This window comes from Fringilla coelebs (genome assembly GCF_963513975.1).
Source record: "Fringilla coelebs genome assembly, chromosome: Z".
NCBI lineage: Eukaryota > Metazoa > Chordata > Aves > Passeriformes > Fringillidae > Fringilla > Fringilla coelebs.
Genome location: NC_140031.1, coordinates 65400879 through 65427626, shown reverse-complemented (window position 1 = coordinate 65427626; position 26748 = coordinate 65400879). Strand labels below are relative to the sequence as shown.

At 44.3% G+C, this 26748-nt stretch overlaps 2 protein-coding genes across 2 annotated transcripts; one reads left to right on the top strand and one right to left on the bottom strand.

Moving 5' to 3' along the window:
- Window positions 1–5742: 5742 nt before the first annotated feature.
- Window positions 5743–7840, bottom strand: LOC311165218 (transcription factor Jun-like). The gene has a single exon (XM_084225035.1). The coding sequence runs from the start codon at window positions 7829–7831 to the stop codon at window positions 6539–6541; it is 1293 nt and encodes a 430-aa protein (XP_084081161.1). The 5' UTR covers window positions 7832–7840; the 3' UTR covers window positions 5743–6538.
- A 3109-nt stretch (window positions 7841–10949) lies between these two features.
- On the top strand, window positions 10950–17648 carry THAP1 (THAP domain containing 1). Its single transcript, XM_084225389.1, has 3 exons — window positions 10950–11211; window positions 11576–11771; window positions 15710–17648. The coding sequence occupies exons 1-3, from the start codon at window positions 11141–11143 to the stop codon at window positions 16175–16177; spliced, it is 735 nt and encodes a 244-aa protein (XP_084081515.1). The 5' UTR covers window positions 10950–11140; the 3' UTR covers window positions 16178–17648.
- Window positions 17649–26748: the final 9100 nt, after the last annotated feature.

Below are 26748 nucleotides of genomic sequence, written 5' to 3'. Positions count from 1 at the left end.
TCACCTTGTGATCACACAGAGAAGTGCAGCTTAGTCTTCTTCTGGAAGAATTTTACCACAACAAAAGCATATGAAAAACCCCACCGTCTACTGTTGCCACTAAGAAAATCCCAGTTCCTTCCTTTGGCCATTTCCTTCTCTACGCATGCTGGTGTCTACACACAACACCTCAACATGCATTTCCAGGTATCTGTGCTTCAGAAGAATTAGTTCATAAAGGCTGGATTTGCTGTTTCTTCAGTTAGTCCTCACTGACTTGAGAGGATACTCCCCAAGCAGGACTCCAGCACAAGAACTCATGTCTCCTGCAGACACAGGATCAAGATTCAGAGTTTTTACATCAGTAACACACTTTTGTCAAGACTACTCAACCAAAAGTTGCATTTCAATACACAGCACTGGTGTGAAGATACAGATCCTACATTGGTGTCCTTCCTCCCCACCACTGTTTCCCCAGTGGGACCCTTCAAAGACAACAGAGCAAGGCATTCTGACTGACCCACTTGAAGCCAGCTGTTTCAGCATCCAAGCAGAGATCTGGATTGTGGCTATGGTGATGCAGAAAGTAAGCCTTCAGGTATGCAGTAGCTTAGGAAAAAGTGCTCCCAGACTAAGGCAAACAGCAAGGATCAATGCCTGTAGCAAGGCAACAGGATGGTGCCTCGGAAATCTCCTCTCCTTATGATTTATATGAATACGTTTCTAGACTCTTAGCAGCACACAAACAACAGCAGGTTCTCCACTGTGCACTAACTGTTGCAGCATTTCTCAGAAACCTACATTTAGCCTGTCACACATGACCAGTTCATGGAGAAGTTGCTTCTGTCCCGCCTCCAAGCTACTGAGTCGTTATGAAGAGAGAAGTTTCACAAACAGCTGCAAGAAACTCCATAGGATAAAGAGAGACAGATCTCTGAAACACTGGAGAGGAGTAATCATGAATTACTAAAACCTCTTGCCCCCCCATAATTTACCATAAAGGCCTGAGTCTCCATATATTCAGATTTAATTAAACATCTTCATAGTAAAGTTGCACCACATGTGGCAAGATTAACAAGGTTCTTACAAACTTCAGATGCTGCACTTTGTCACAGGAACACTTATCATTCTTCATCATATACACTAAACCCTGATGCAAGGGACTGTGGTGTGAGAAGGATGAGTTAACATCTGCAGGAATATCATGCACTGTGAAAGCTTTCTGTACAAGATTTTTCTGCTGATACAGGTCTTGCCAAATACTAAAGGGGTGAATCCCTGACAGACTTTACTGTCCACCTCTGCTGGAAGATGAGCAGTGACTACAGAGTCACTACAGCAGTCACTACTGATCAAAAGAAGTGACCAATGAGCATCAAAACAGAATAAGAACTCTTCAACACTTCAACATAGATATTTTTACAGTAAAACTTCAAACAAAAAACTGGAAAAATGGAAGCGATTTTGTACAAATCCAATATGTACACAGATATGTCATACCCCAATTTGTCTACTTGCTAAACATAGAAACTTGGAGAATGAAGTAAGCAAAGAGCAAAATTATCCAGCAGCAGTTACAGCTGCACATATGAATAAACAAAAATGTTACTCATTGATTTTCCTTTTTTAACTTGCACTCCAAAAGCAGGACACATAAAATGCATCAAAGAATGACCTATGTTACAAGCAGATGGGTTTTTTCCTCTTGCATAATAATCTCAGATATAGATAAATTTTCTCTAAGAAGCTGCTGGATGCAAATAGTTAAGACTCCAGTTATGGCAGCCAAGATGTTATTTTCAGCACAACTAGTAATGCAGACCTGGCATGCACCTGTACTTCAGACACTATCAAACAATACTATTCAGTATTTTGGGAAGCATCAATTACTTAAATAACTGATTAAAAATTAGTTGCCAAATCAATTTCCACTTTAACAGCTGCAAACTGCAGAATGCCTCAGGGCTTAACCTGGGGAGGTCACTCCTTTGTCAAAGGTGAGACAGAGAATCAATCAGATATTTAAGGGAATGAAGGATGCCTCATGACTCTTTCTTCTGTAAAGATATAAATACAAACCAAGATGACAGAGAACGGTGATAGAGTGACCCTTGATCTCAAACAGAGCATGATAGCCAGCAGTGACTACTGACATACAGTGAAGAGTCCATATGTTGAGATATTTACCTTTTGGAAGACCATCAAAGTCTTATGACAGAAAACATGACAATCACCACCAAAACTGCTCCCCACCATGATCAGGACTTATCATGGCCAAACACCTGTGATTTTCAAAGTATCTGCTTTTGGAAAGGCTCTCTAAGCATATGAAATGGGCTCAACCTGGAATCACATTAAAAGTTTTAAGAACAACTCACCAGCTACTTGGACCTCTCTGGAGACCTTGTGATTCCAACAGACTTCACTACACTGGAGACCAAACCAATCAACCTTCCTAGCAATAGCATTATTTGAGTCAGCATTACCAGAGTGGCTTCCTTGCACTCACATCAAGCAGGGCCAGATCTGATGGGGGCTCCACCCTCTGCCCAAATGAAGGAGTGAACAAGTCTTCTCTTACCAAAAACATTCCCCCTCCTACTTCCCAAGACAGAAACGATCTGATAACAAGTCAAATAAATCAACTCCATATATGAATCAAACTCTTTTGCTGTAGCACCTAAATAAGAAGGCACTTCACATCTAAACCAAGATATTGGTTCAAGCACATTCAAAAATTGCTGGGCAAAAAATGATATGCACAGGAGCAAGCATCCAGCAACCAAAACAGACAAAGGAGGAGACAATTTAGTCTCCAGACCAGATTACACCTAGGGCAAAGAAACAAAGAGGGATGTTTGTCATGGGTTCACATCTGGACTGAAAATGAGATTGGAAGGACGTGAGGGTAGTCTGCAAATCAAGTCACAGAACATGAGTTTTTGCAAGGACTAAAAAATAACATGCTAAAAAACACTGAGCTAACAGTGAACATAACTGGTTTTTTTGGGGATTTTAATTTTTTGTTTGTTTTTTTTTTTTGGGGGGGGGGTTGTTTTTGAGGGGTTTTGGTAGTTTTCTTTTTTTTTTTTTTCCTTGCAGCAACAGACAACCAACTTGCTTGGAGTTACTGAAGAGGAGCTACATGAATGCAAATCATATAAACAGTCTGAATATTTTTTACCCAGTATCTATCTTTTAATGTCTCACAGTGACCAAAGTTTTTGGTAGAACACCAAAAAACCTAAAAGACACATATGTTTAGCAACAAACTGAGGAAAAAAGGCAGATAAAATAGAGAAGCCGTTATTTAAAGGCTTAGGAACACTGCAGGGCTAAAAGTCAAAGAGTATTGACACGTTTTAGAAGACGGGAACAATCAAGTCTGACAGCTGCAGCAAGTAAGTACTCCTGAGTCTTTTTATACTGGTTTAAAGTGTTAGGTGCTTAGGCTTTCCACTCAAATATCTGCAAAAAATGCAGCAACCTCTAGCAGAACCAGTCCAAGCAGGAAAAAAAATCCAACCACCCCAACACTATTCTCAAATTTTGGTCATGTCACTGTCAGATCCTGTTTCTCAGCCTAAATACCAGATTAAAAAGGCATTTATGAAGGTAACTGATCACTCTACAGAAATCACATTTCTTTTGGACAACTCCACTACCAGAACAGTAGCCTCTGGCAGAGAGCTAGAGCTGCCAACCTCACTAGTAATCTCTCATCGGTCGTCAGGGTAAGAGAGATGACCTGTCACCACTTCTACCACTGAACAGATGTCAGCTAGAACAGAAAGCAGGCTATCAAAGAAATTACCACATGAGGTCTTTGAGATGCTAGGTGTAAGACTGCTCTTGCAGAAAGTTCAAACTCAAGTGAGGTAATGTGGGGTGGTTTTCAGCTTTAACATTACCATACTGGAAAGGGGGAGCTCATTATAACCCTGCTTGACTATAGCCCATTAGAGCCTGGGAAGGGGACTTGCAGTGATTTCCCATGCCTTATGGATCCCCCATGTTGCTTGGATATTGCTAATTTATTATGAGCAGAAATTACCAAGTAAGTAAAGAAGTATAGCACAGCTGCATTTATCGTTTTCCTGTGCTCTACCACAAGATCTTTACCTAGCCCTTCACTCACACACTCATTTACAAAGACAAGGACCAAAGTAGAGGTGCTCACCCCAAAACCTCTTACAATTTTTTTCCAGGATTCCTTAAAAAATCCCCACCTCATTGCATATGCAGCAAAGTATCTCACATCTACCCGGCAGCATTACCTTTCTCACTAGGGAAAAGCATTAAGTGTGGGGGGAAAGAAGTTTTTTATCAGTTTCTCCAGACTTGCAGCATCTTTGCAGATGGATGATGACTACCAAAGAAAAAACCATATTTTTCACCCAGTTATTATGTAACAGGCAGTGCTACAGATTGTATGCAGTATGGTTGAGAATGCCCCTAAGAAGTCTTTGAACCTGCGTTAAGATCAAAATTTTTTTTATCTGCTCATTAGTAATTCTAACAGCAGAATGTACTGTTACAGGCAATCATTTCAACCACCCAAAAAGGCTCTGGTGACATGATCAAACAGTTATACAATGATTAATATGGCTTCTACCTAATTTGCATATGCATTAAGAAAAGAAATATCCTCGGAGCCATCTCAGCTACAGTAACAGCATAACTACGCATTCTCATATAACTTCATACATGTGCCAGGAATGACTGCACTAAAAGGAAAAGCTCATACACTTGATTGCTGCAGCTCAACTTCTGAACAGATAGCACTCACATATCCCCAATAAAAGCATGAAAAACCGTGAGTCTATCCCATTCTTATTGGATTTCAGCTGTAGCCTTCAGAAGAGGTAAGAGATGTTTACCAGCTCCTGAGTGGCTTTAACAGATCTGAGCAATTGCTGTACACATAGAGATGTCTATGCCCTCTTGGCTCCTCATGTGATTACCCCTTTTCACCAGCTGACACAGCCACATATCCCCATGAAAGATTTGCCTCTGAGTTCAAGCAGAGTTTTTAGCACAGTTTCAACGAGGGAAGAGGGCCCCACACTGCAGCTGGATCTGCTCAGGAGAAGCCCTGCCTTCCCCCAGCGGCAGGGCCGGCCCGCGGCCTCTGCACAGAGGGGCTTCTGGTGAGGTGACCGTCACACTCTGACAGACCCTTCCCACCGCACCATTGCCACAGGGCTCGGCAGCGCTGCGCTAGCGGCTATGCTCAAAAAACACAGGTGCAGCAGAAGCATGGAAGGCAGTGGCACCGAGCAAGGGACCTAAAGCTTTCAAAAACTTATTGAGGATTATGTCTAATCAGAAGAAATAGTTCCTTTGCTATACTCTTCTACTAGTAAATTCTCGACAAAGAAATAAATCACACTGAATCTTCCCAATCAGAAAAACACTTCATATTCTAGCATTGACTCTGTCTCTAGAGTATTGCAGAAAGTTTCTTTAGAACAAAGTAGACCAAGAAGCAAGATACACAGATTTCTACTGAAAAATAAATCTAGTTCTCCATAATATTTCTGTGATTTATTCAAACAGAATACAATGGAATTATCACCTTTACAGCTAACCCACCCCAAATCTGAGCCCTTTTCTGTATAGCACTGAATTGTTACTATACTACGGAAAGAGCACGCACTACTGGAATGTACACAGTGAAGGAAAAAAAAGTAAAGCTCTTTTTGCCAAAGTAACCATTTTCTCTACTAACATGTTATCTAGAAAAATAAGGTCTAGGCAACGTCCAAAAAGTGTTCAAGTTTCAATAAATAACTATCAATGCCCCAAGTTTGCACTGGCACAAGAAATATGGAGCATACAGGTTTAGAAAACTATTTTCCTATGACTGAGTCAGCAATGCATTTCAATCTGCTTTAAGATTTACAACAAAAATCATTTCCCTCCAGGGTTCAATTTGAAAATCAAAGCCATGTAAGCACAAGAGCACCCACACAGCTGTCTTAACTCTCAATGGCAAATTAAAGCTCTAGAGAAAGACAGTATTTTAAAAAAGGTTCTTTATCAATACCAAGAAAATATACATAGCCATATTGTGTTTTAAATATATATATACACGCACATCTTTTCAAAAGGTATGATTCTGGCTTGGCTATTTTTTTTTAAGTCTGAAAAGCTTATCCATTTCTATACAGTTCAGTAAGGTGTATTAGGAAACACACGTTTTATATCCCCCATGAAAATAAAGTTGAATCTTTCTGTAAACAGTAATTTTCTTATTTTCGGAAATCTCTACAGACCTCAAGTACTTCACTGAAAAATTAACAACTACCTGCCCCAGAACCACCCACGGAGACCCTCGCTGCTGAATGTGACATCGACAGAACTCGGGAAACGCTTAGCAACACCCGGCTCCCGCAAAAAACGCCTTCTCCGGGCGGAAATAAATAATTAATAATAATAATTAATAATAAAAATAAAAATAATAATAATAATAGCAGAAGGGCGGCAGCAGGCGCGCACCTTGGCCCCGCGGTGCCCCTGGGCGGACTTGGGGCCGGGGCCGGCGGGGTGTCCCTCCTCAGCAGGCGCTGGTCTCCGGCGCGGCAGCGGCCGCCTCGGGGGGAGTCTCCCGCGGCTGGGCGGCGGCGTGAGGAGGAGGAGGATGCCCGGCGGCGTTGATGTGGCAGCCGGAGGAGAGGTGGCTGCGGACGCGACCCTGCAGCTGGGTGACCTGGGCGCGGAGGAGGTTGGCGGTGGCGGCCAGCTCGGCGTTCTGCCCCTTGAGCGCCTTCACCTTCTCCTCCAGCCGGGCGATGCGCTCCAGCTTCCGCCGGCGGCACTTGGAGGCGGCGATGCGGTTTCGCAGCCGCTTGCGCTCTGCCTTCAGCCGCTCCTGGCTCTCCGCGTCCAGCGGCGACAGCGACGGCGGCGTCGGCGCGCTGCTGCCGCCCTCCCCGCCCGCTGATGGAGGCACCTCGGGCACCGTCTGCGGCTCCTCCAAGGACCGCGCCGCCGGCAGCCGGCCGCTCCCGAGACCCGCGGCCCCGAAGGCCAGGCCCGGCGGCGGTGGCGGGGCGGAAGCGGAGGGGTAGGCGCTGCCCGAGGGGCTAAGCGGCCCCGCGGGGTTGAAGCCGCTCAAGTTGGTGTAGACGGCCGGAGGGTCGGCGGCGGCAGCGGCGGGGGCTCCCGGTGGCCCCGGGCGGGCGGTGCAGCAGGGTCCCGGCGCGGAGAGCGGCGGCGGCGCCGTCAGAAGCTGGTTCTGCTTGTGCAGGTCGGCCAGGGCCTTGACGAAGCCGTCGGCGAAACCCTCCTGTTCCTGCGTCACCGGCTGCCGGTAGAGGAACGGCCCCGCCGCCGCCCCGCCGCTCCCCGCCCCGGGGGCCGTCGGCCCCGGGCTGCCCGCGCCCAGACCCGCGCCCCCCTGGATTAGCAGCTGCTCCAGGTCGGCGGCCGGTGGCAGCTTCAGCAGCGGCAGCTCCGCAGCCGACCCCAGCGCGGCCTCCGGGCCGCCGCGGGCCGCCGCCGCCCCGCCGCCGCTCCCCGTCTCCGCGGAGCCCGCGGTGGGCGGCGGGGCGGCGGCGGCGGCAGGCGGCGGCGGCAGCAGGCGCAGAGCCGCCGCGCTGCCGCGGGCGCCGGCAGGCGGGCGAAGGGCGAAGGGCCCCGGGAGCGGCGCGGGGGCGGCAGCCGGCAGGTCCCGCTTCTTCCCGGCGCCCAGCAGCAGCTTCTGCCCCGCCGCCGCATCGGCTCCAGGTCCGCCGGCAGTACCGAAACCCGGCAGCGGTACGAAGTCGGGCAGCAGCTCCAGTCCTTCCTCGGGGTAAAACGGCGCCTCCATCTTCACAGCGGATCGCCCGCTACGCCCGCCGCTCATGCTGCCGCCCTCGCCGGCCGGCGGCGGCTCCGGCGCGGGGCGGGCCGGGCTGGGCGGCTGCTCCGCGGGGCCGGCCGCCCTCGGCTGGCAGCGGGGACTGAGCCGCCTCCCGGCGCCGCCGGACCCGCGCCACGCCCCGGGCCCGCTGCCCGCCCCGCCGTCGCCACCTCCCTGCTGCCGCCGCCGGTTCCCCCTCGCTCGCTCCTTCCCCCGCCCGCCGGGCTTGCGCGGAACGGCTTCCCGGTGGGGTGTCCGTGGGGAACCCGCGCTGCTCCTCCCCCTCGGAAACTCGCCCCGCGACTGCAGTGTTGGTAAGAAGGCAGTGCCGTGGCCTTCGTCCGGGAACGGAGGGGTTTTCTCGGGGCCATCACTTCGGCCCGGGGACTGGGAGTCCTCAGGAGGAAAGCGAGCAAGGGCATCTCGTGGCGGCTGCTGGGGCAGGTGCTGGTGCCTTCAGTCTGTGATAGATGGGCAGAGGATAATGCAGGTGTCAAAGACTACTGATTCTCGACAACACAGTGCTGGGAATCTTATGGGAAGTGCTTGGCTATCAGGAAACACGCCAACTAGTCAAACTAAAAGTCACTCAAAAGATGGACATGAATTTGATGTGGCCTTTTTTTTCTTGGGGGGGAAGCAGGGGGAAGTTAAGAAAAAGGATTTGAAACATCCTAGACATATTTCCAACCTTTTCAAAATTACTGAAATGTGAACAGCATTTTTCAGTTTGGGGGTTGTATTTATTTGTTATCTTTAGTCAAGACAATTGCCTCTGCTCTTCTCCAAGTTTGTGAAATTTTTATGGGATGAGGAAATTTCCACACAATCCTTTAAAAATGCCTTTTGCTTCAGGATACCAATGTGATCCTGACAGAGCTGCTGAAAGCTCTCCTTTTAAGTCTTTAAAATCAGCTTGGTGACTGGGTGGTCTCAGTGGTTCATCAATACATTCACCAGATCTCCTCATCTGTGATGGACCCCCTCAGTTAGGTGTCACCTTCTACAACCTACTCAGGCTTTCATGCTTTCTCCCCAGGCATTTCCTTCCTATATATCAAGACCATGTGCCTCTTCTCACAGTGTCTGGTGAAATTGCTGAGTTCTGCTCTTAGTGTCACAATCTATATGGCCATGCTGTGCCCCCCTGTGCCTAGGTTCATTCCAAAACCAGCAGTGGAGGAGGAGATGGATAGTGGTATCAAGTGCAGGACTTGGACTCAGAATCCTTCTTCAGGTCCATAGGAGAACAGTAGTCTAGGTGCACTGACTTGATGACCTTGACTCAAGTACTTTGGGGCCCCCAAATCTCGTGTATGGAGCAAGAGCTGCTTTTCACAGCCCAGCACTTTCTGTCCCTGCCTGGCTGTGTCACAGGTGTCAGTCTCTTCGGCTCTATCTCCTGGGTGAACCTTGGACCTGTGTTTCCAGTTCTGTTCCTGGCACCATCTCCTGCTGCTCCTGACTGAATTACCTGGGCGGACCTTGTACCTGGTTCATCACCTCACCTTGTGGGTGTGGGCGTCTATTAGTCTCTGCCCTGCTCTTGTGCTGCAGGACTCTGTCCAGGCTGATGAGCATGGGCTTTGGCTCTGGTCACCCCTTGCTCATCTTGCCATGCGACAGCCTAGCTCTTCTGGTCCCTAGGCTGTGGCAGAATTGCTGCCCAGAAAACTGGCAGCAGGAGGACGTGAGGGAGAAGAACATCATCAGGCAAAGGCCAGGGACAGAGACATTCACATGCATAGGAGAGGAGTAAGCATGTTTTTCTTGGTGAGGAAGGTAGTGCTAGAAAGAGCTTATTTTTGTTTCCTTGTCTCTTGGCTGACCTAGCAGGAGAGGGAGCAGAGCTAACAGTGCTCAGCCAACACTGAGTACTGAAAACAGCTCATGCAAGTGGCTTTGTGGAAGTATTGCTGAAGCTGCTATACAGGCTTTTCTGTCATATTCCTGGGCAAGCAAATGGCAGTGACTGGTACCTTCTATCAGCGGGGCAAAGAGCTGTCTAGGAAGAGAAGCCACAGCATCCAAGCTAAGGCAAATCTTCTTTTCTTTCCCTCTTAAAGCAAGTGTAGAGGGGGGAATGTAGGCTGAGGAGAAAATTATGATCTGTGTGGGGTCAGAGAAAAAGCCATGGAGGTTCACTTGGGTCTGGGGTTGTTGTCAGTGAATTTCTAGATATAATGTTACACGTGGCTGGGGTGACCCTAAAGGTAGGTTCCTGTGTCATTCCTATAAGTGTAGGACAAAAACTGTCACTTATGTAGGACAGTTTTAGTTGTTGATCAAATGCAGAGTTCAAAAGTGAGCCCACAGAATGGGAACATGTCAAAACTGCTCAAAATAAACTTATTCATAACACAAATTGATTTGTTGAGACATCTATCTACTGTTTGATGATGTACCTGAAACTCCGTTTAGGCGAGTGTCACGGAGTTGTTTTACCCGTCCTTCAGTCCTTCATGCAACTGTGTTACGGCAATGTGGTCTTCCCGTTGTTTTCTTTTGCCTTTCCCCCGCCCCTCCTTTTTTAATTTTTTTTTTTTCTCCCCGAATAAAGCCAGAACCTCCCGCGGGGCTCACAGCGCCAGCTTCTTCCTGTGCCTGTGACAGCCGCGTCGTGCACACCCGTCCGTCCGACGGCAGTCCTGCCTGCCGGCTGGGGCAACCATCCTCGGCCAGGCCTTCGGGCATGGCGCGGCCGGAGTAGGCCCTGACGGGCTCCCCTCGGTGAAGGAACGGCCGCAGCGCAGCCCTCGGTCCCAGAGTCGGAGGCGCTGCCTTGCTGTGGATGTGGAGGGGAGCGCCGTTCCCCGGAGGCTGCCGGACGGGGTGGGCGGCGCTGCCCAGCCGTGGGTGCGGGGTGTGGGCGGCGCTGCCCAGCCGTGGGTGCGGGGTGTGGGCGGCGCTGCCCAGCCGTGGGTGCGGGGTGTGGGCGGCGCTGCCCAGCCGTGGGTGCGGGGTGTGGGCGGAGCATGGCCCCGAAGAGGGGGCGGAGCGGGAGAAAGGAGGCGGCCGGATTGGCGAGCCCGCTGAACAAGGCCCCGCCCCCGCCCTGCGCGCCGACGCGCCCAATGGGCGGAGCGCGGTGCGCGCCGCTACCGCGAGAGGTTCCGTTGAAGCTGGCGCCGCCATCTTGGAGTTGGGAGAGGCCGCGCGTCCCGTTCCCGTCCCTCTCCGGAGGGCCACGGGCGCGGGGGGGGGCCGCGGGAGGCGGAGGAAGCATGGGCGCCCGGCGGTGAGTTCGCAGCGTCCCGCCGGCTCGTCCGTCCCCACGAAGGCCGCGCCGCGGCGGGCGTGGGGTTGGGCGGGATGGTGCAGTCCTGTTCCGCCTACCGCTGCCGGAACCGATACGACAAAGAGAAGCCCATCTCCTTCCACAAGTGAGCGCGCGCGGGCGCCGGGGCGGGGTCGCGCCGGGGGGTGGGGCCAGCGCGGGACGGCGCGCGCGAGGATCGCGGGGAGCCGGGAGGGAGAGCGCGCGCGGGCGGGCGGGTACCAACGGGCGGACGGACGGACGGACGGGCAGAGATGGACGTGTCTGTTAGCCCGCTCGTCCCGGCGTCTCCCTGGAGAAAGCCGAGGGACGGGACCCTCTGAGCCGCCTGTTGCAGAGCGGGAGCGGGCTGAAACTAAATCTCACCCCTGTCCCCCCCTCCCCGAAGGAGGGCAGGAAGGTGGAAGGTTAAGGTTTTGGCTCCGGTTTTAAAGTTTATTAGAAAAGCTGAAAGTGCCTCTTGCTTGCAGGTTTCCTCTTACAAGACCCGATCTTTGCAAGAAGTGGGAAGCTGCTGTTAAGAGGAAAAACTTCAAGCCGACCAAGTACAGCAGCATTTGCTCAGAACACTTTACCCCCGATTGCTTTAAGAGGGAATGCAATAACAAGCTCCTAAAAGAGAATGCTGTGCCCACAATATTCTGTTACACTGAACCTGGTGAAAAGGTAACCCCAAACCACCCATGGCTGCAGGTGCCAGAACGTGTCGTGCATGTCACTGGTTGCAGAGTGGAAGGGCAGCAAGCAGGGAGAGGATGCAGGCTGGGAAGGATGCTGAGCCTGTATCCCTGAGGTCACCAGGAGGACTGTGGTGACTGAAAATACCTCCAACAGCTGTGCTTGTTTTCTCTGAGGCTCTCTGAGGCTTTGGAGCACAAAGTGTTGTACAGGCAAGCACTCCCTCTGACCTGTTTATGTGTCCATTTAATTCAGTGTCCATGTGCTGAATTAAATGGAATAGCAGCAAAGTAAGAAGGTATTGCCCTGTAGTTAAACTGTTCCACAGCAATTCCTCCATATTCAGAGTCTGAGAGAGCCTTCATTAATGCTTGCAAATGGCACTTACTGTCTTCCCATGGCTGATGGCTACTGCTAGCATTGAAGACGTGGTGGATGTTAACTGTGAAACTTTAACTGGCTTCTTTAAGAGAGCTCTGCGCTTTAGCTTTGCAAAGTTAAAGTGAGTGGCAGAACCTTACCTGCATCTGCTATCTGTCTATCCTGAGGGCACCTCTGTCTTGCCTTAACATTGTTTTTAAAAGCCATACTGGTCCCTGACTTCTGATGGTAGAGTCTTCTGAGTGAGGTATTCCCTTCACTGTGCCACTAGAACAATTTACTGTGAGATGCAAGTCATTTTTGAGTTCTTACTTCTTGATGTAATAAGTTCAAGACAAGAATGGAAAAGATTGATTTTTAACTCTTTTAAAGGATATAAAATACTTGACTTCTTAATGCTCTGCCATAGAGAAAGTCGCAAAGGAGACAGTGGTAGATAGAGTAGGTCTGGGGAGCAAAAGACCTAAATGGGATGAAGTGCACAGAAGAAAACTCACGTTTTTCTTGTTCAGTTTTTTCTCTTTATATACAATACTGGAATGCTGCAGAAATAAAAAAGGCTACACATTTGAAAAATGAAAAGTCGCTAATAACGCAGAAGAGAATATAAACAGAATGTAAACAAGGAGACAGACAAGTTACAGGGAAATACGGCTGTGTTTTTTGTTTGATTACACTTCCTTGCTTATCTGTGAAATACACATTTTCTTTGTTGTGTGTAAAATACTTGCAAATTTTTTTACAGTCTGAAAGCTGAATGGGTGTATAGGGTAGTCTGCAAAAGTACTGTTGGTGCAGCAGGATTAGTAGTGAGCCACGTTCCCAATTTCGCTGTCATACCTGGATCTACAAAAACACAGAAGAGTGAGTGCCTTTTAATTCTGAAGGATTCAGTTCTATTTTTATTTGTTCCATGGCACTTTTGAATAAACTGCCACATATCTTCAAGTAACAATGTAATAACAAAGAATAATTGTGGTTGTTTAGGAGTTGAATCCATGCGGATTTTGACATACAGGTTTTTATCTTTTGCGCTGTAATTTGGTATACTTTATTTTTCTTTATTTATGTCTTAGGAGACATATTTATTGGCTAGAAGAAATAATTGATGATGTCACAGAGATATCAAAGGTCTGTTCTCTGTGATACGTTGTGACAATAATAATTTCTATATAGAGGTAGCTTATGCTCTCTAGCTTCAAATAGAAGTCTCTGTGAATTCAGCAGTCCAGCAGTGATCTGATTTTTGCTTTTGTTTCTAGCAATAAAGACTTTCTTTTTGCTAGCTCTACCTTTGTACAAAGCCTTGTAGGGTTTTTTAAGTAGAAAAATTTGATAGTGACAGCTGATAGGGTCAAGCTCTTTAGAATATTCATATGTGAATTAGGTATGCTAACAGCAGCAGCTTTTTATAATGAGAAATAAGACTGGTACTTGGCTGATTTTGTACTTTCATGTGATCAGTAATATTTGAGTGCATATTAAAGTTCCCTTTAATGCCAATCATCACTTTTCTTCAATACCGATAATCAAACTGCCTTTTCAGTTACTGTCTGCCAAGTGTTGTAGTTTGTACGGGGGACAGGTAGACACCCACACATTTATCTTGCTTGTATGTTAAGTCGGTGAAGTTGATGATATGACCTTCAGATCTGATGAGCTTGATATGTTGATGCTGAGGACTGCTGGCTGTTCTTAAAATCAATGTTTTCCCAGTCCTTATACTTTTCTTTGTACTAATTGTGTTGGCAGCAGGTGGGTAGGAAAAAAAATCAGTGCTTCTTTTACTGAGAATATTTTAAGTTTTCTTTTCAGTAGGCAATATGCAAGCTCTTTGGTCTCAACAGTGCTTTTTCAATCGACGTGTGCACAGAAGCATTTCTGATTTATACTGGATTCCTTTGGGGAAGAATCTGATTCTCTGCTCTGGCCTATACTCAAATGGCTTGGAATCTGTGTTGTCTTGACCTGTACAAGTGGACCTACCAGGAGCAATGTGACCAAACCTGCAGTTTTATCTGCAAAAAAACCCTGCAGTGGAGCTGAGCCAATTGGTATTTTGCTGCTGCCAAAAGGGAGAACTGTGTTTCTCCCCTGTCCATTCCATCTGCCAGTTATGTAGTCCTGTTTCTTAATGTGACCTGGCAGTGTGACCTCACAGCCCAGAAAGCTACTAATGTCCTGGGCTGGATCCAAAGCAGGGCGAGGGAGGGAATTCTTCCCCTTTGCTCTACTTTGGTGAGAGCCTACCTGGACCCCTGCATCCAGCTCTGGGGTCCCAGCACAGGAGGGACATGGAACTGCTGGAGTGAGTCCAGAGGAGGCCACTAAGATGACAAGCGGCATGGTGCACCCATCTTAGAGACACAGGTTGAAAAAGTTGGGGATAGTCAGTCTGGAGAAGAGAAGGTGGTGTGGAAACCTCATAGCAACTTTCCAGAATCTAAAGGGGGCCTACAAGAAGGCTGGAAAGGGACTTTTTTATAAGGGCAGGTAGTGACAGGTCAAGAGGGTATGGCCTTAAGCTGCAGAAGGGCAGGTTGAGATTAGATATTAGGTAAAAATTCTCCACTGTGAGGGTGGTGAGGTGCTGGAACAGGTTGCCTGGAGAAGCTGTGAATGCCCCATCCTCAGAAGTGTTCAATGGTTGGCAGTGTGGTTTAGTGAAAGGTGTCCCTGCCCATGGCAGAGGGGTGTTGACACTGGATGATCCTTTAAGGTCCCTTCCAACCTAAACCATTCTATAAATCTATGATTCTCATTTTTTCCACATATCAGGGCAGGTATATGTCATACCTTTGTTGCATTGCTTTGACATTTAATAATGGACAGAAAATTTATGCAGTGATGGTTGGAGATCAAAGAGCTTTCTGTCATTTTAGCAATTATATTTGAGCAAAAAGTAAATACCAAGGATGAGAAGGCTGCTTTGCTGTTGAAGAGCTGTTTATTTTGGTTCACGATGTCTCTTTTAACCAAACCCTTACACTGCAGCCCCAAACCAGTAAGAGTCACTCTCAGTTGTTGGGAAGACTGGTCTTACTGTGTCTGTCTCTCTGCTCTGTCAGCCTATAAACCCACTCAGTAGTTAACCCTCATTCTACCTTAGCAGAAGTTTGTCCACTACTGATGTGGTTTTGATTAGGTTAGCTGGTAGGTTCAATTACGTAGTGGTATGATGCAGCAGAAAGGAGGAGGGACAAAGGGAAATAGGATGGCAGCAGTGAGTTGCTAGGTCATCTGAACTCCATTTTGGAACTGCAGTCTGTGTTCTTGCTTCTTAGATAATTCAAAAACCTTATTTAGACATAAGGGCTTGAGTTTCAAAGAGCCCTTAAAATGAAGCTGCTTAAAAATATGTCCAGGTGAGAAGCTGAACAGAGCAGGCCCAGAAATGTTTGCCAGTTTTGAAAATCATGTCTTTGAAATTTATTTTGTTTGTTTAAATCCTGGTTGTTTAGGTTATTCTAGGGCTGTAATAAGGGATTTGTGTTGTAAACAATGTTAAGCATGAAAATGTACATTTTTTGTCTTGTTCTTTTTAGTCTGAAGAATTTGCAGAGCAGCCAGAAGATCCACTGCCACCTCCTCCACTGCCACCGCCGCCACCGCCTCCACCACCACCACCACCACCAGCAGCTCCAGTACTACCACAGTCTCCATCAACTCCTTCTTTTCATTTGTCTCAAATAGATGCCAGATTTGTAGATCCAAGTATTGGATTATTGATGCCCCCTCTCCAGACCCCCAGCAATCTTGCTGTTTTTTGCGATCATAACTACACCGTTGAGGATACAGTCCATCAGCGAAAAAGAATTCAACAGCTGGAGGAACAAGTTGAAAAGCTGCGGAAGAAGCTCAAGACAGCGCAACAGCGGTGCCGGCGTCAGGAAAGACAAATTGAGAAACTAAGAGAGATTGTTCAGTTTCAGAAAGAAAAAGACATATTGGCAGGAAAAGGCTATGTGATTCTGCCTAATGACTATTTTGAAGTCGTAGAAGTACCTGCCTAGGAGTTACGAACATCAGTTTTCACTTTGGTAGGCCAAGAAATTTAGTTTAAAAACTAAATTCTTTCTAATTCTGTAAGACTGTCCAGAATTCTAAAACAGTAATTAAGCAGTCATACAAATAAGATAATATTTTTTCTTCATTGTCTTTTCAGTTTGATATACTTTTAATATATTGAAGATGCAAGTATCTCAGAATTAGAATATGCAATGAATTTACAAAATATTATTTGCTTCCAGAAGGAAAGGATGCAAGATTGAAGACACATAGAAATTTACTTTTTTTACAATGTCTGTCTTATGCTTACAGGGGTTGGGAACTGAATCGGGGTGAGAGTGAAGGTTAGGTGGTTGTACACCTAGTGCTTTGTCAAGACTTCTAATGTTGGCTTTGGTAATCCCCAGTAGGTAGTGTTCACTGATTTTAGAAAGAACAGAATTAGGTCAGCTAACATCTGCAAGTGCCGCAGAAAGATAGCTAAGATGCACATTTCAGTCTGGGAAAACTTCCAACTTCAGTTTGCTATGCATTTGAAGAACTGCAAAAAGTAATTCCTGGATCCCTTTGGGTGAGATATGTAAATGAACCTCTTCTTTTGGAGTAACTGTTCACCACATGAGTGTTTTGAGGGCGATGAGGAGAATTCATTAGCATAGCTAACGAGAACAGTAGAAGCAGCTTTTGTTTTGAGGGCACTTAAAAATAATCCTGAAGTGCAGGGCTGAACTGAACACATATGTTATTGTACTGTTGGCAGGATCATTAAGACAATGAACTGTTCACAGTGACTGCTTGCAAAAGGACACTGGTAATACACAGTTCCAGTATGTTGTAGGGTCATCTTCCCATAAACACTGTAACTGGTAGAGTGTTGTCCTTGGTTTTGAAATTCTCGCATGTCAACCATGTGTAGGGAGTCAGACATGTATGGCTACAGTGGTTTTATTTCCTTTTTTCACTCCCCCAAAGGGCATCCACCAAAGGGCAGATAGGGAACTAGACTTTGGAGTTGCTTGGTGCTAGACTGGTTTATAATATCTCAAATGCTGCTGCCTCTTCAGCCTTATTAAGACTCTTTTTAGTAGATTTAGCACGACAAAGTAGTGCAGCAGTTTGCACTTACTTTCTAAAAATTTATTTAGTCAACAAACTCATTGAAAATGAGAGAAAATGGCTAACCCTAATGTAGGCTTCACAGCTGAAATTCCTGGATATACGAGACATACATGAGGAAAATTGCTTTTCTCAGTCTATGTCAAACTTGTGTGTGATGTGGGTTCTAGCTCTGATGTTAAAAAAGCCTTGTTCATGATGGCTTTAAAAGCTTCCCTTAATATCCTGTTAGCATGACATTTTGAAATATTTCAAACCAGTCTTGATACTTCTGACCTCACTCATGCCATGTGTCTACTTTCCCTACCATTTCATACACTTAAAATGAACAAAAATGCCAATGCTTCCTTTTGTGTACATTTATTATACCTAATTAAAAATTTGAAAAGCAAATGATGTGTTAGATTTTTAATTACTCTCTCTTCTCTTTTCCCAGGATTTTGCCAAAATTGTCTTGACATTTAAAATTTTTATTTTCTGCTAGTTTCCTTGTTTAGAAGTTGGGTTCCCAAGCCTTGTTGCTGTTACGCTTAGTGTTTAAAATTGGTAAAATTCAAAAGTGACAAGGAAAAGACATTTAAAAAACTGTTGCTATGCTGTTGGCATGTGTGCCAGATAGCAGATTGTGTCTGTTTTCTCTGCAGAAAACCCTCTCTTCTTACTGTGCAGGAATTTCAAGTGTGACTTCCTGAAGCCCAGTGGATTACTGCAATACCACACCCCCCGCCACCCACCTCTGTACCCCAGCGCTTGGTTGTGTATTCCCACCACCACCCTTCTTATGTCCTCCCGTTCTCTGGAGGTGACTGAGGTGCTGGCTGCACCCTTCTGTGTGGCACTTCAGCTCACTAAAGCAGCAGGTTTGGCTTGTTGTGGACAGGCAGCAGAGGGCCAAAAGTACCACACCTGATACAAGTTAAAGACAGGGCCAAAAGCAGGGCATGAGGAGAGGAGGGCATCTCCTCTGAGTGCAATGAGCATTATGTCAGCTTCTTCTGAAAATACGTGCGTAGCTTCCTACTCTGAATGTTGAGCACCTTTTTCTTCCACCTGGGCCATGCTTCCCTGTTTCCCCCACCACCTTATGCTCTGGCTGGTGTGCTTGTTGGGCCCTTCCTTTGGGTGTTTTAACTTCATAACCCTTCAGGGAAACAGCTGAACAAAACTAAGTATGCAAGTTAAATTTTAGGTACACTGGTAGATGGCTGATACATGGTTGGTGTGTGGAGTCCTTGTGTCTTTAAGCTGTTTGTATTGGTGAACTTGATTTAACAGCTGACTCATTAAATGTTTCTTCTGTTGAGGGGGTTGATTATTCCTTGTCTGGACAGTTTCAGAAGTAACATGCTGAAGAGGGGACTGCTGCTTGGTTGTCTTCCTTTCCTCTTAGCAGACGATATTACAAAGAAGAAATGAAGCCTATTGTGATAACAGGCTTGAATTTCTCCTGCAGCAGCTATTTTTTTTCCCTGTCCAAAAAAAAAAGTGTTGTTAACTCCTGATGTAGTCATGTCTGGGCTAAGTGTGGACTTTAGTAGATATATGAGGGCTCTCAGTACCACAGAGCTCTGAAGTGGGGAGAGAAGACTGGCATAGAATCAACTGATTGATTGTCTTTTACCAATTGACTTTTTGTGAACTGCACCCTGTCCCTCACTCTTTCACAATCTCTTTTCTGTGGTAGCAGTATAGAAGGAGAAGATGAAGGCTCTCTGCTACTGGTGAGCCTAGGAAAAGCATTCTAGCTAATAAGCACAGTATGTTCCACTAGCATGTGTTAAAATTTCCTCTCCTTTTGGGATCTGGTACATCCACGCAATCATCTGTTAAAAAGGTTTGCAACAGTTACTGTTTGCATTGGCCACAACTGGTACCTGCATCAGCACCAATTTCATAAACATCTCTCAAAAGATGTGATTAGGAGTTAAAAAGCAGAGGTTGTAATTGTAGAATGACATGAGGTTGTTCAAGTGTATGTGAAGTAGCTGATATTTGTTTAAATGCACTTCACTGAAGCCAATTTTATAAATTGACTAATTCAAGCAAGTTAGAAAATAGTAAAATTGGCAAAAAAATTCCATCATTAAATTATAGAAATATTTATTTTGAAATGGGCAGATGCCTCAACAGATAGGAATTGGAGCCACTTCTAAGCAGAAGTTGTATTGCTGAGTAGCAATTGTATTGAAAGAAAACTTGTGGGAAGAGAAGTGAAGAATATGAGATAAAAGAGGAGAGAATTTGCAGAAGTCAGTTACATCTGAAACAAGAACATGCTTATAAAATACAGCTACTACAGATTGAGTCAAAATCTAGGGTACTCCTTCGCTGCCTCTATGCCACTTCTCTTACCTCTCCCTGTTGCCCCAATTCCCCTTTTGCTGCAGCAGGGTATCTGATCTATGTGCAATGTTTGCTCTTTTTCTTCTTAGACCTCTAAAGTATTAGATTTCCCTGTCTTAACTGGGACTTTTCAAGCTCAAGGGGTATGTTTTATGGGGAAAAAATGAATAGCTAAATACTTGAATTACTTCTTGTCATGCTGAGGCAGTTCTTTGTCACCACTCTGTTTACTCCTGCATTTCCAGTTACCATCTTGTCTATATTGTCACTGATGTGGTCTTAAAAACTGTCTGTCTTGCTGACATTTAATTTTCCTTCAGCTCTGTTAGGATTTAAGGCCTTGGTGTCCTGTGTGAATCGTGAAGGAGTTCTCTTGCAGCTGAAGAAAGCGCAAAGCAAATCCCACTCTGAATGTAGGAAGAAGGAAAAGAAGATAGTTGATTGGGTAAAACTAAAACCTCAGCAGCTTCTGAATGCTTTCCAAGGGACTCCTCCTGTAACTTGCTTTTCTGGATCCAGGCAGTTATTTCTAGTTGCTCTTTTGCTTTCTTGCTTTCTTTCTTTCATGAAGTCTGTTTTAGGTTTTAGTCTGTAGCTTTATCTGTTTCCTGACAGCTTACACCTTCATCAGGTGGCTTTGGCAGGGTGGAATGGGGTGAGCTATAGTCTAATTTTAACCATCAAAACACAATCTGCTGAAGCATGTTGATGACTGCAAGTTCAGGTATCTAACTCCTGCTGTTTTAAGCACAGCAGTTAATTTACCATATTCTGCCACAATAGGGATTTATTTAAAAATGAGAAAGAGAAAAACAGGGTACCTGACTCAAAAATATTACAGCAGTTACTCTTAGAGGGTTCCCTTTGTGCTTGTTCAATGCAAATTTTATCTTTATATAGAGATATTTGATAGAACTGCAACATTTTATTGCACAAAATTGGCAGAAGATCTTACAGTGTTATATAGACTGAAAGAATTTAAAACTGGGCAAAAAAAATGTGTTGCAAAGCTGCTGTTTAATCCAGTATGACTCACTTGAAACAGTTGCCAAAGAAAGTTATCTTAAATATTCCTAAATTAAAGAACACATTTAAATCAGTTACTGAGAAGGAAAGGTTCAAGTACCTCTCTTGAGAATAGTTACATTGTCATAATTAAATAATTGATTAAGTCTGTCCACAGTCTTGCCACTCTTAGTTCATTTAACATTGAGTATCAGGCTTTCTGTTATGCAAAATTAGCTATTGATAATTATGTAGATGCTTCCTCCTATTGTAAAGGAGGCAAATAGATTGTAGAGTCTGCACTGACACATATGAGAACTTGTGAAAAGTGATTGTACTCCGCCTCTTAATTGGTTCCAGGTGTCTTTTAGTTAGGGATGAGTATGGGGAATGCTATCAGACCAGTCACTGGGCTGTTTGTTTGTTTGGTTTGATTGTGGTTGTTGTGGTGGTGGTGCTGCTGGGGGCAGTGGTGATGGTGGTTTTTTCTTTGTTGTGGTTTGTTTTGTTTGTTGGTTTGGTTTGATTTGATTTTTTAAAATTCCTAGATAACTTGAGGAAATCAGGCAGGCTTCCCACTTCCTTTCAGGTTTCACTGGATGTGACCATTAAAAATGCAGAGTCTGAGGCTGTGCTTGTCATCTCTAGAAGAAACAATGCTCCAGTATTTGGGGCTATGAAAGATGTGTGACTTTCTACTGCAAGCTCTTCACTTCAATGACCTGGGACAGGTAATCCAGAAAAAGGAAGAGATCTTGCCTCCAGTAATTGTGTCTTCTTTTGTGTTGGGCTCATTTAGTACTCTGCAGCCATAGTCCAATACTCTCTAACCAAGTTCTTCTAGATATATACACGACTTTGATGTAGCAGAATGTTACAGCAATATACTGGAATTGCAGCACAACCACAACATAGCAGCTGCAATATCAGTGGAATCACAATTCAAATATACTGTTCAAATTCCCACTGCTAGTCTCTAAATGCTTGGTGTCATGACACTGTATCCTCACAGTTACTGGGAAGAAATATGCAGGTTACACCCAGCTCAGGCCAGTTACTGTTTTCCAAGCTGATTTTTTGAGTTATCTATTTTCCCTACCTTATATTGGGCTGAGTCACATAAACACTACCCTCCCACATTGGCCTGGTTAGCTCAGGAAAACATTACTCTCAACTAATTATTTCAGGGAAGGCTGTTTATTGGCTCTTAGGACTGAATGATGCAGCTGTATTCCTAAAGCAAAATCTTCTGTCCAGTCCCTCTTGTGCTGAAATAATTTCATCTTTCTTTATGACAATTCATTGTTTTTCTTTACATTCTTCCTTCAGCACATCATTCTTGCCCACCTCCTCTGGACATTCCTCCTTTGTAGGGGTCAGTCACCCAGTTTCATACTTTTCAGGAACCTCACATATGTATTTTGCAGAAAAAGTTGTTGGTTTTTTTGGTTTGGTTTGGGTTTTTTTTTTTTTTTTTTTTTTTTTTTTGTCTTCAGAAAGGAAGACATTTTCGGGGTGATACTTTTACTATATTAAGAGGAAGGCTTAAGGAATCCCTAGACTTCCACTTGTACTTACAGGTTTGTCATAATAACCACAGCTGCTCACTCTGAAAGAAGGAAGCATTTTTACAGCTCAGTCCAAATTTCTTGCCCTTTTTTGGTGTGGCTTTTTTTTTTTTTTTTCTTTATTTTGTATTGACTCTTCATGCATCACTTCAGTGATGCTGATGCTGTCAGGTCCAGAAGAATACTGCCTGCACGTAAAGAAAATATAAAGGAAGAGTTATTCCCAAGCTGGTTGTGAAGCAGCAAGGTAGAGTCTTACAGCTCTCACAGGAGGTTGTGTAGGCTCAGGCCACAGAAGATGGCCTTTCTAATAAATGTTTCATTCTAGAAGTTTTAAGCTTGAACATGCAGGCTTGTCTCATTGATGTCCTGAGCTGATACAACGTTACATCAAAGGATTTTGTGGTGGTGGTTTTAATCTGAGGAATGATAGGAGCTGCTGTCAGAAGAATATTTGTGGTATTATGTTGAGGGACTGAAAAATAATTTATCTAACAATAACCTCAAATCCTATTGTATGTATATACTTTCAGCTCTTATCTTAATTTTTTTTCTCTCTAAGTTCAGACAGGAAAATATTTTTACTAGTTTGTTTTTTTTTTTTAATATGACAAGGGACTGAAATTGCTCAGAGTTTAGCATGGTGAGGAACTGGGCAAGTTCTTTAGTACGGATAATAAAACATGGAAATCTCTTGGCTGTGTATAACAGGAAATATCTATTCCCCCAAGTGAATGTTTATGTAGCTGTTTCAGCTTAAAGAACTCAGCTTGTTTGGAAATTACCTATGTCAAATTATAGGTATCCATGAACCACAGTTATAGGATCAGTGGAGTTACCTTTCTTTGATACTGCCATCAGCTGACAAACTCAAGATTTACCTCATGGTAAATCTTCATATGACTGAAAAAAACTGTAAATACATACGTAATAAATTTTACACTCAAATGTTCAAGCAAGCTTAACCTAATAGATTCACTATGGTCATAACCATCCTTCCATCAATATTGATATTTACCTCTTGACCGGTCTACTAAGGTTGCTAGAACTTGGACTTTTTGATTCATATAATAGCCACCAGGTAATTGACATGTATAGGACTTCAGTGATAAGATGTAATGAAATTAAATAAATATCTGCAAATGGTGCTTTCTTGTGTTGTTCACAGTGCTGCCTGGATTCCTACATCAAATAAAGCCCAGCATTCTTCAACACCTTTTACTCCTTCACACAGAAGAAATCAAAAGTTTACCCATACAGGAGATGGCATTGTCCTTGCTTGGACTGCCATAAAATCTTGCTGCCTGGTAAATCCATCATCTCTGTGATGAGATATGAGTGTAGAAGACTATTCTCCCTGACAGAAATCTTTTATAATATCAAATAGTATATCATTTTCTCTGACTGTTCCTTGTTTGTCTCGCTTTGCTCATCTACAGCATCACTCTTCTCTCTTAACAAAAATTAATCTATTTTTTTCTACTATTACTATCAGAATTTCAACATCTGTGTTTTTCCAACACATTTTCTGATCTTTTGTGCATGATGAGACACTGACCTACTCAGTTACAGAGCAACTGAAGAGGGAATTGAATTCAAACGGTGAGGCAGTAACCTTTTCTTATGGACTGGCAACTTTTTGCTGATTCATACTATAAAAATTACCACAGAGATGAAAATGGAAAAGGCTCTTGGAAACAGCATTGGAATGAAAAGCATGTCTCTGAAGACTGCTTTGGGTTAATGGATGAGTTTGGCCTGAGGAAACTCATCCATTAACCCAAACTGAGGAAAGAGGATGCTTGCTTAATATTTCAATGGATTTCACTCTGTGCTTTCAAGCTGAGTTTTGCTTTTGTTCTGCTTGCCTCTTGATTCCTATACATAAGAGGTATAAAAGTGAGCTTAGCAAATCCCAAGGTATGGGAGGGTTTTCTGAGCAATGTCCTCACCACTGATGTAGCTTTTCCCTTCCACCCCTCAAAAAAAATCAACTGCAAAAGACCTGCTAGTGCTGAAATGTTAAAAGCCTAATAAAACATTTTGGGCAAAGCTTTGCTGAATTCTGTGAAACCATCATTTCTTCTTTGAATTTCTGAAAATGGTATTGTATCATTAGGAAGTCCACCATGGACTTTTCTCAGCTTTGTGTAGAAGAGAGATTCTGTGGCAGCCTCATTGTCTCAGACAAGACTAAGCAGCATTGTTCTTTTGGAACAAAGTCATGAAGTCATATGTAGCTTCGGCTGCCAAATGCTTGCTCATGATGTCACAACAGGAGATGAGCTCACAGCAGTGTGGCAGTCTCCTGTGCTAATGTGAGATCATGGAAAGGTAAAATCCAGCTGCAATGATAAATGGTTATTTACTGGGCTGAGTAAGGTGCCTGATAGCATTCCTATGCAAACAGTCATCCTCATTACCCATAGAGGAATTAAACTCTGCAGTCTTTTTCTTGCTCCTTTTGATTTCACTGATTATCACGTTGTTTGCACCTGGCATTAATGCATCAAGCTCTCTGGGCTTACTGAAGGCCTGAAAACATTACAAACCATATTAAACCACGTCTATTGGCTGAGTTGCATTGAAAGTGAATGTGAAGAGTTTCCCCAGTGCAGAGATGCAAGGATGAGGATGTGGAGAAGGAGGACAGCAGCCCAGTTTGGTCTGAGGTAGTTAAAAGGTGGTTTTGAGCCTTTGTGAAGTTTAGCGGACGTGGCACTTGTTCTGTAAGCTCTATCAGGACCATGCCAAGTTGTCTCCTGGCACTCTGCCCCATCATCTTGCCAGGGACTGGCACTACACTTACCAGCCTTCTGTTGGAGAACTGGACATCTTCCCAGCCCGTTTTTCCTGCACCATGGGAGTAGTCAGCAGAGCATTTTGGCTGTTATTCCCTATTTTCCTCTTCCTCCTAATATATACAAATTGTCAGACTCTGCTTCCAGTTCAGGGAGTTATTCCAAGCCAGCATCAGTTTACTAATAGGTGAAGTTACCTAAATACCTTTAGGTTAATTCTTCTGACACAGGAAGGCCATTAAAAGTTAGAGGAAATAGGATATTCTGACATGATAGAAAAAACTAGTTATTTCATGTTTTATAGGTAATATAAATTATGCTTTCTAGTGAGATGAAGATGTAAATGTTTGGTTTTGTATTCAGCTTCTCTGGCTTGTAAGAAGCAGGACAAATGACAGATATCAAAGATGTCATCCAGTAGAGACAGCTGTTGAGGTATCAAAACCTTCCAGTTTGTTGTTTCATAACTTTAAACTAATTGATGAACTTACACTGTTTTAAGATATATGCATGGGTTATACTAAAAAATTACAAAATTATATCAAATAATTACAAAACCATTATTAGCAAATAATTACAGGACATCCTACTACCTAACATTACTTTCACATCACTTTGTAATGATTATCTATTGCCCAAAGGTTAATTTTTGCAAATTACATGAAAAGCATAGTCTGACTCCATTCAGAAACTGTGAAAGCATCTGGTACGCTATGTTATGTTTACACTCATGTTTAACATCAATTGCTTCTATAGTTCCAGGCTAGTTGATATTACTCAGAACTGCTCTATTGGGGATATAGGCTATCATGCATGCATGCCAAATACCTTTATTTCTTCTACACTCAGGACTCTCAGGCATGAAGTCTGATGGGGTTTTGCTTGTACATATTCATGAGCATGACATAGCAAGCAAATGCCTAGAGGTAGACAACATGGAATTTTAAGCATATAGGTAGACATTCAAGAAGAATATAATGCTTCATATAATAAGTCATTATAGATAGAATATTCTGGAAATTATGTGAATGTTGGTTTCTAGGTCTACATTTAAATGTACTATCTTGGTTTATGAATCAGGGAAAATAGAATGTCACTGATGATCAAAATGATGGTGCTGCATATACTATCTTTGGTTCCTACCTGTAAATATTTCTATCTAATCTTAAGAAACCTCTAGAATGAATAAATATTTTTCTTTATGAAGTATTTGGCAATAATCCCAACAATATAAGACTCAGCATGGCAAGCAGGCATCTCTGGATAGAAGGCTCACATCCCAATTCAAACTCTCAGGCAGGAGTCTTCAGAACAGCAGAGGGCTGACTTGAGCCCTGCTGTGACATCCTAGAGAAGGACAGGTAGGAGCTGGCAGGTGGTCTTACATGAATAACCCCTTGCAAAACCTCTCACCACTGTTTTCCTATGGACAAGGTGGTTTTATGATACTTTGACAGAGGTGAGGTCTGGTCTGTTGACTGGTCTGCTGCCAGAGCAGTTTCTACTCTTTAGCCAGGGATGATCTGAAGTAAAATGCATGTATAGGACTCTGAGTTTTGTGAGGCTGAATATGGTTGAAACAATTAGTACTGCTGCATTTTCTGTAAAAATAGTAGCTTCCAGCAACACCACAACAGCTTACAGTAATATAATGAAGAAAGACACAAAGAAGTATTGGCTTCCAAACATTTCTAATGAAATGTGATAATTGCTTTAATCTTTTAGACAGTCCAGAATTCTTAC

Bases quoted from the DNA above. Each gene is read 5' to 3' on its own strand.
- THAP1 (XM_084225389.1), top strand. From the start codon at position 11,141: ATGGTGCAGTCCTGTTCCGCCTACCGCTGCCGGAACCGATACGACAAA. The intron at 11,212-11,575 runs GTGAGCGCGCGC...TCTTGCTTGCAG, and splicing joins AAGCCCATCTCCTTCCACAA to GTTTCCTCTTACAAGACCCG. The intron at 11,772-15,709 runs GTAACCCCAAAC...TGTTCTTTTTAG, and splicing joins ACACTGAACCTGGTGAAAAG to TCTGAAGAATTTGCAGAGCA.
- LOC311165218 (XM_084225035.1), bottom strand. From the start codon at position 7,831: ATGAGCGGCGGGCGTAGCGGGCGATCCGCTGTGAAGATGGAGGCGCCG.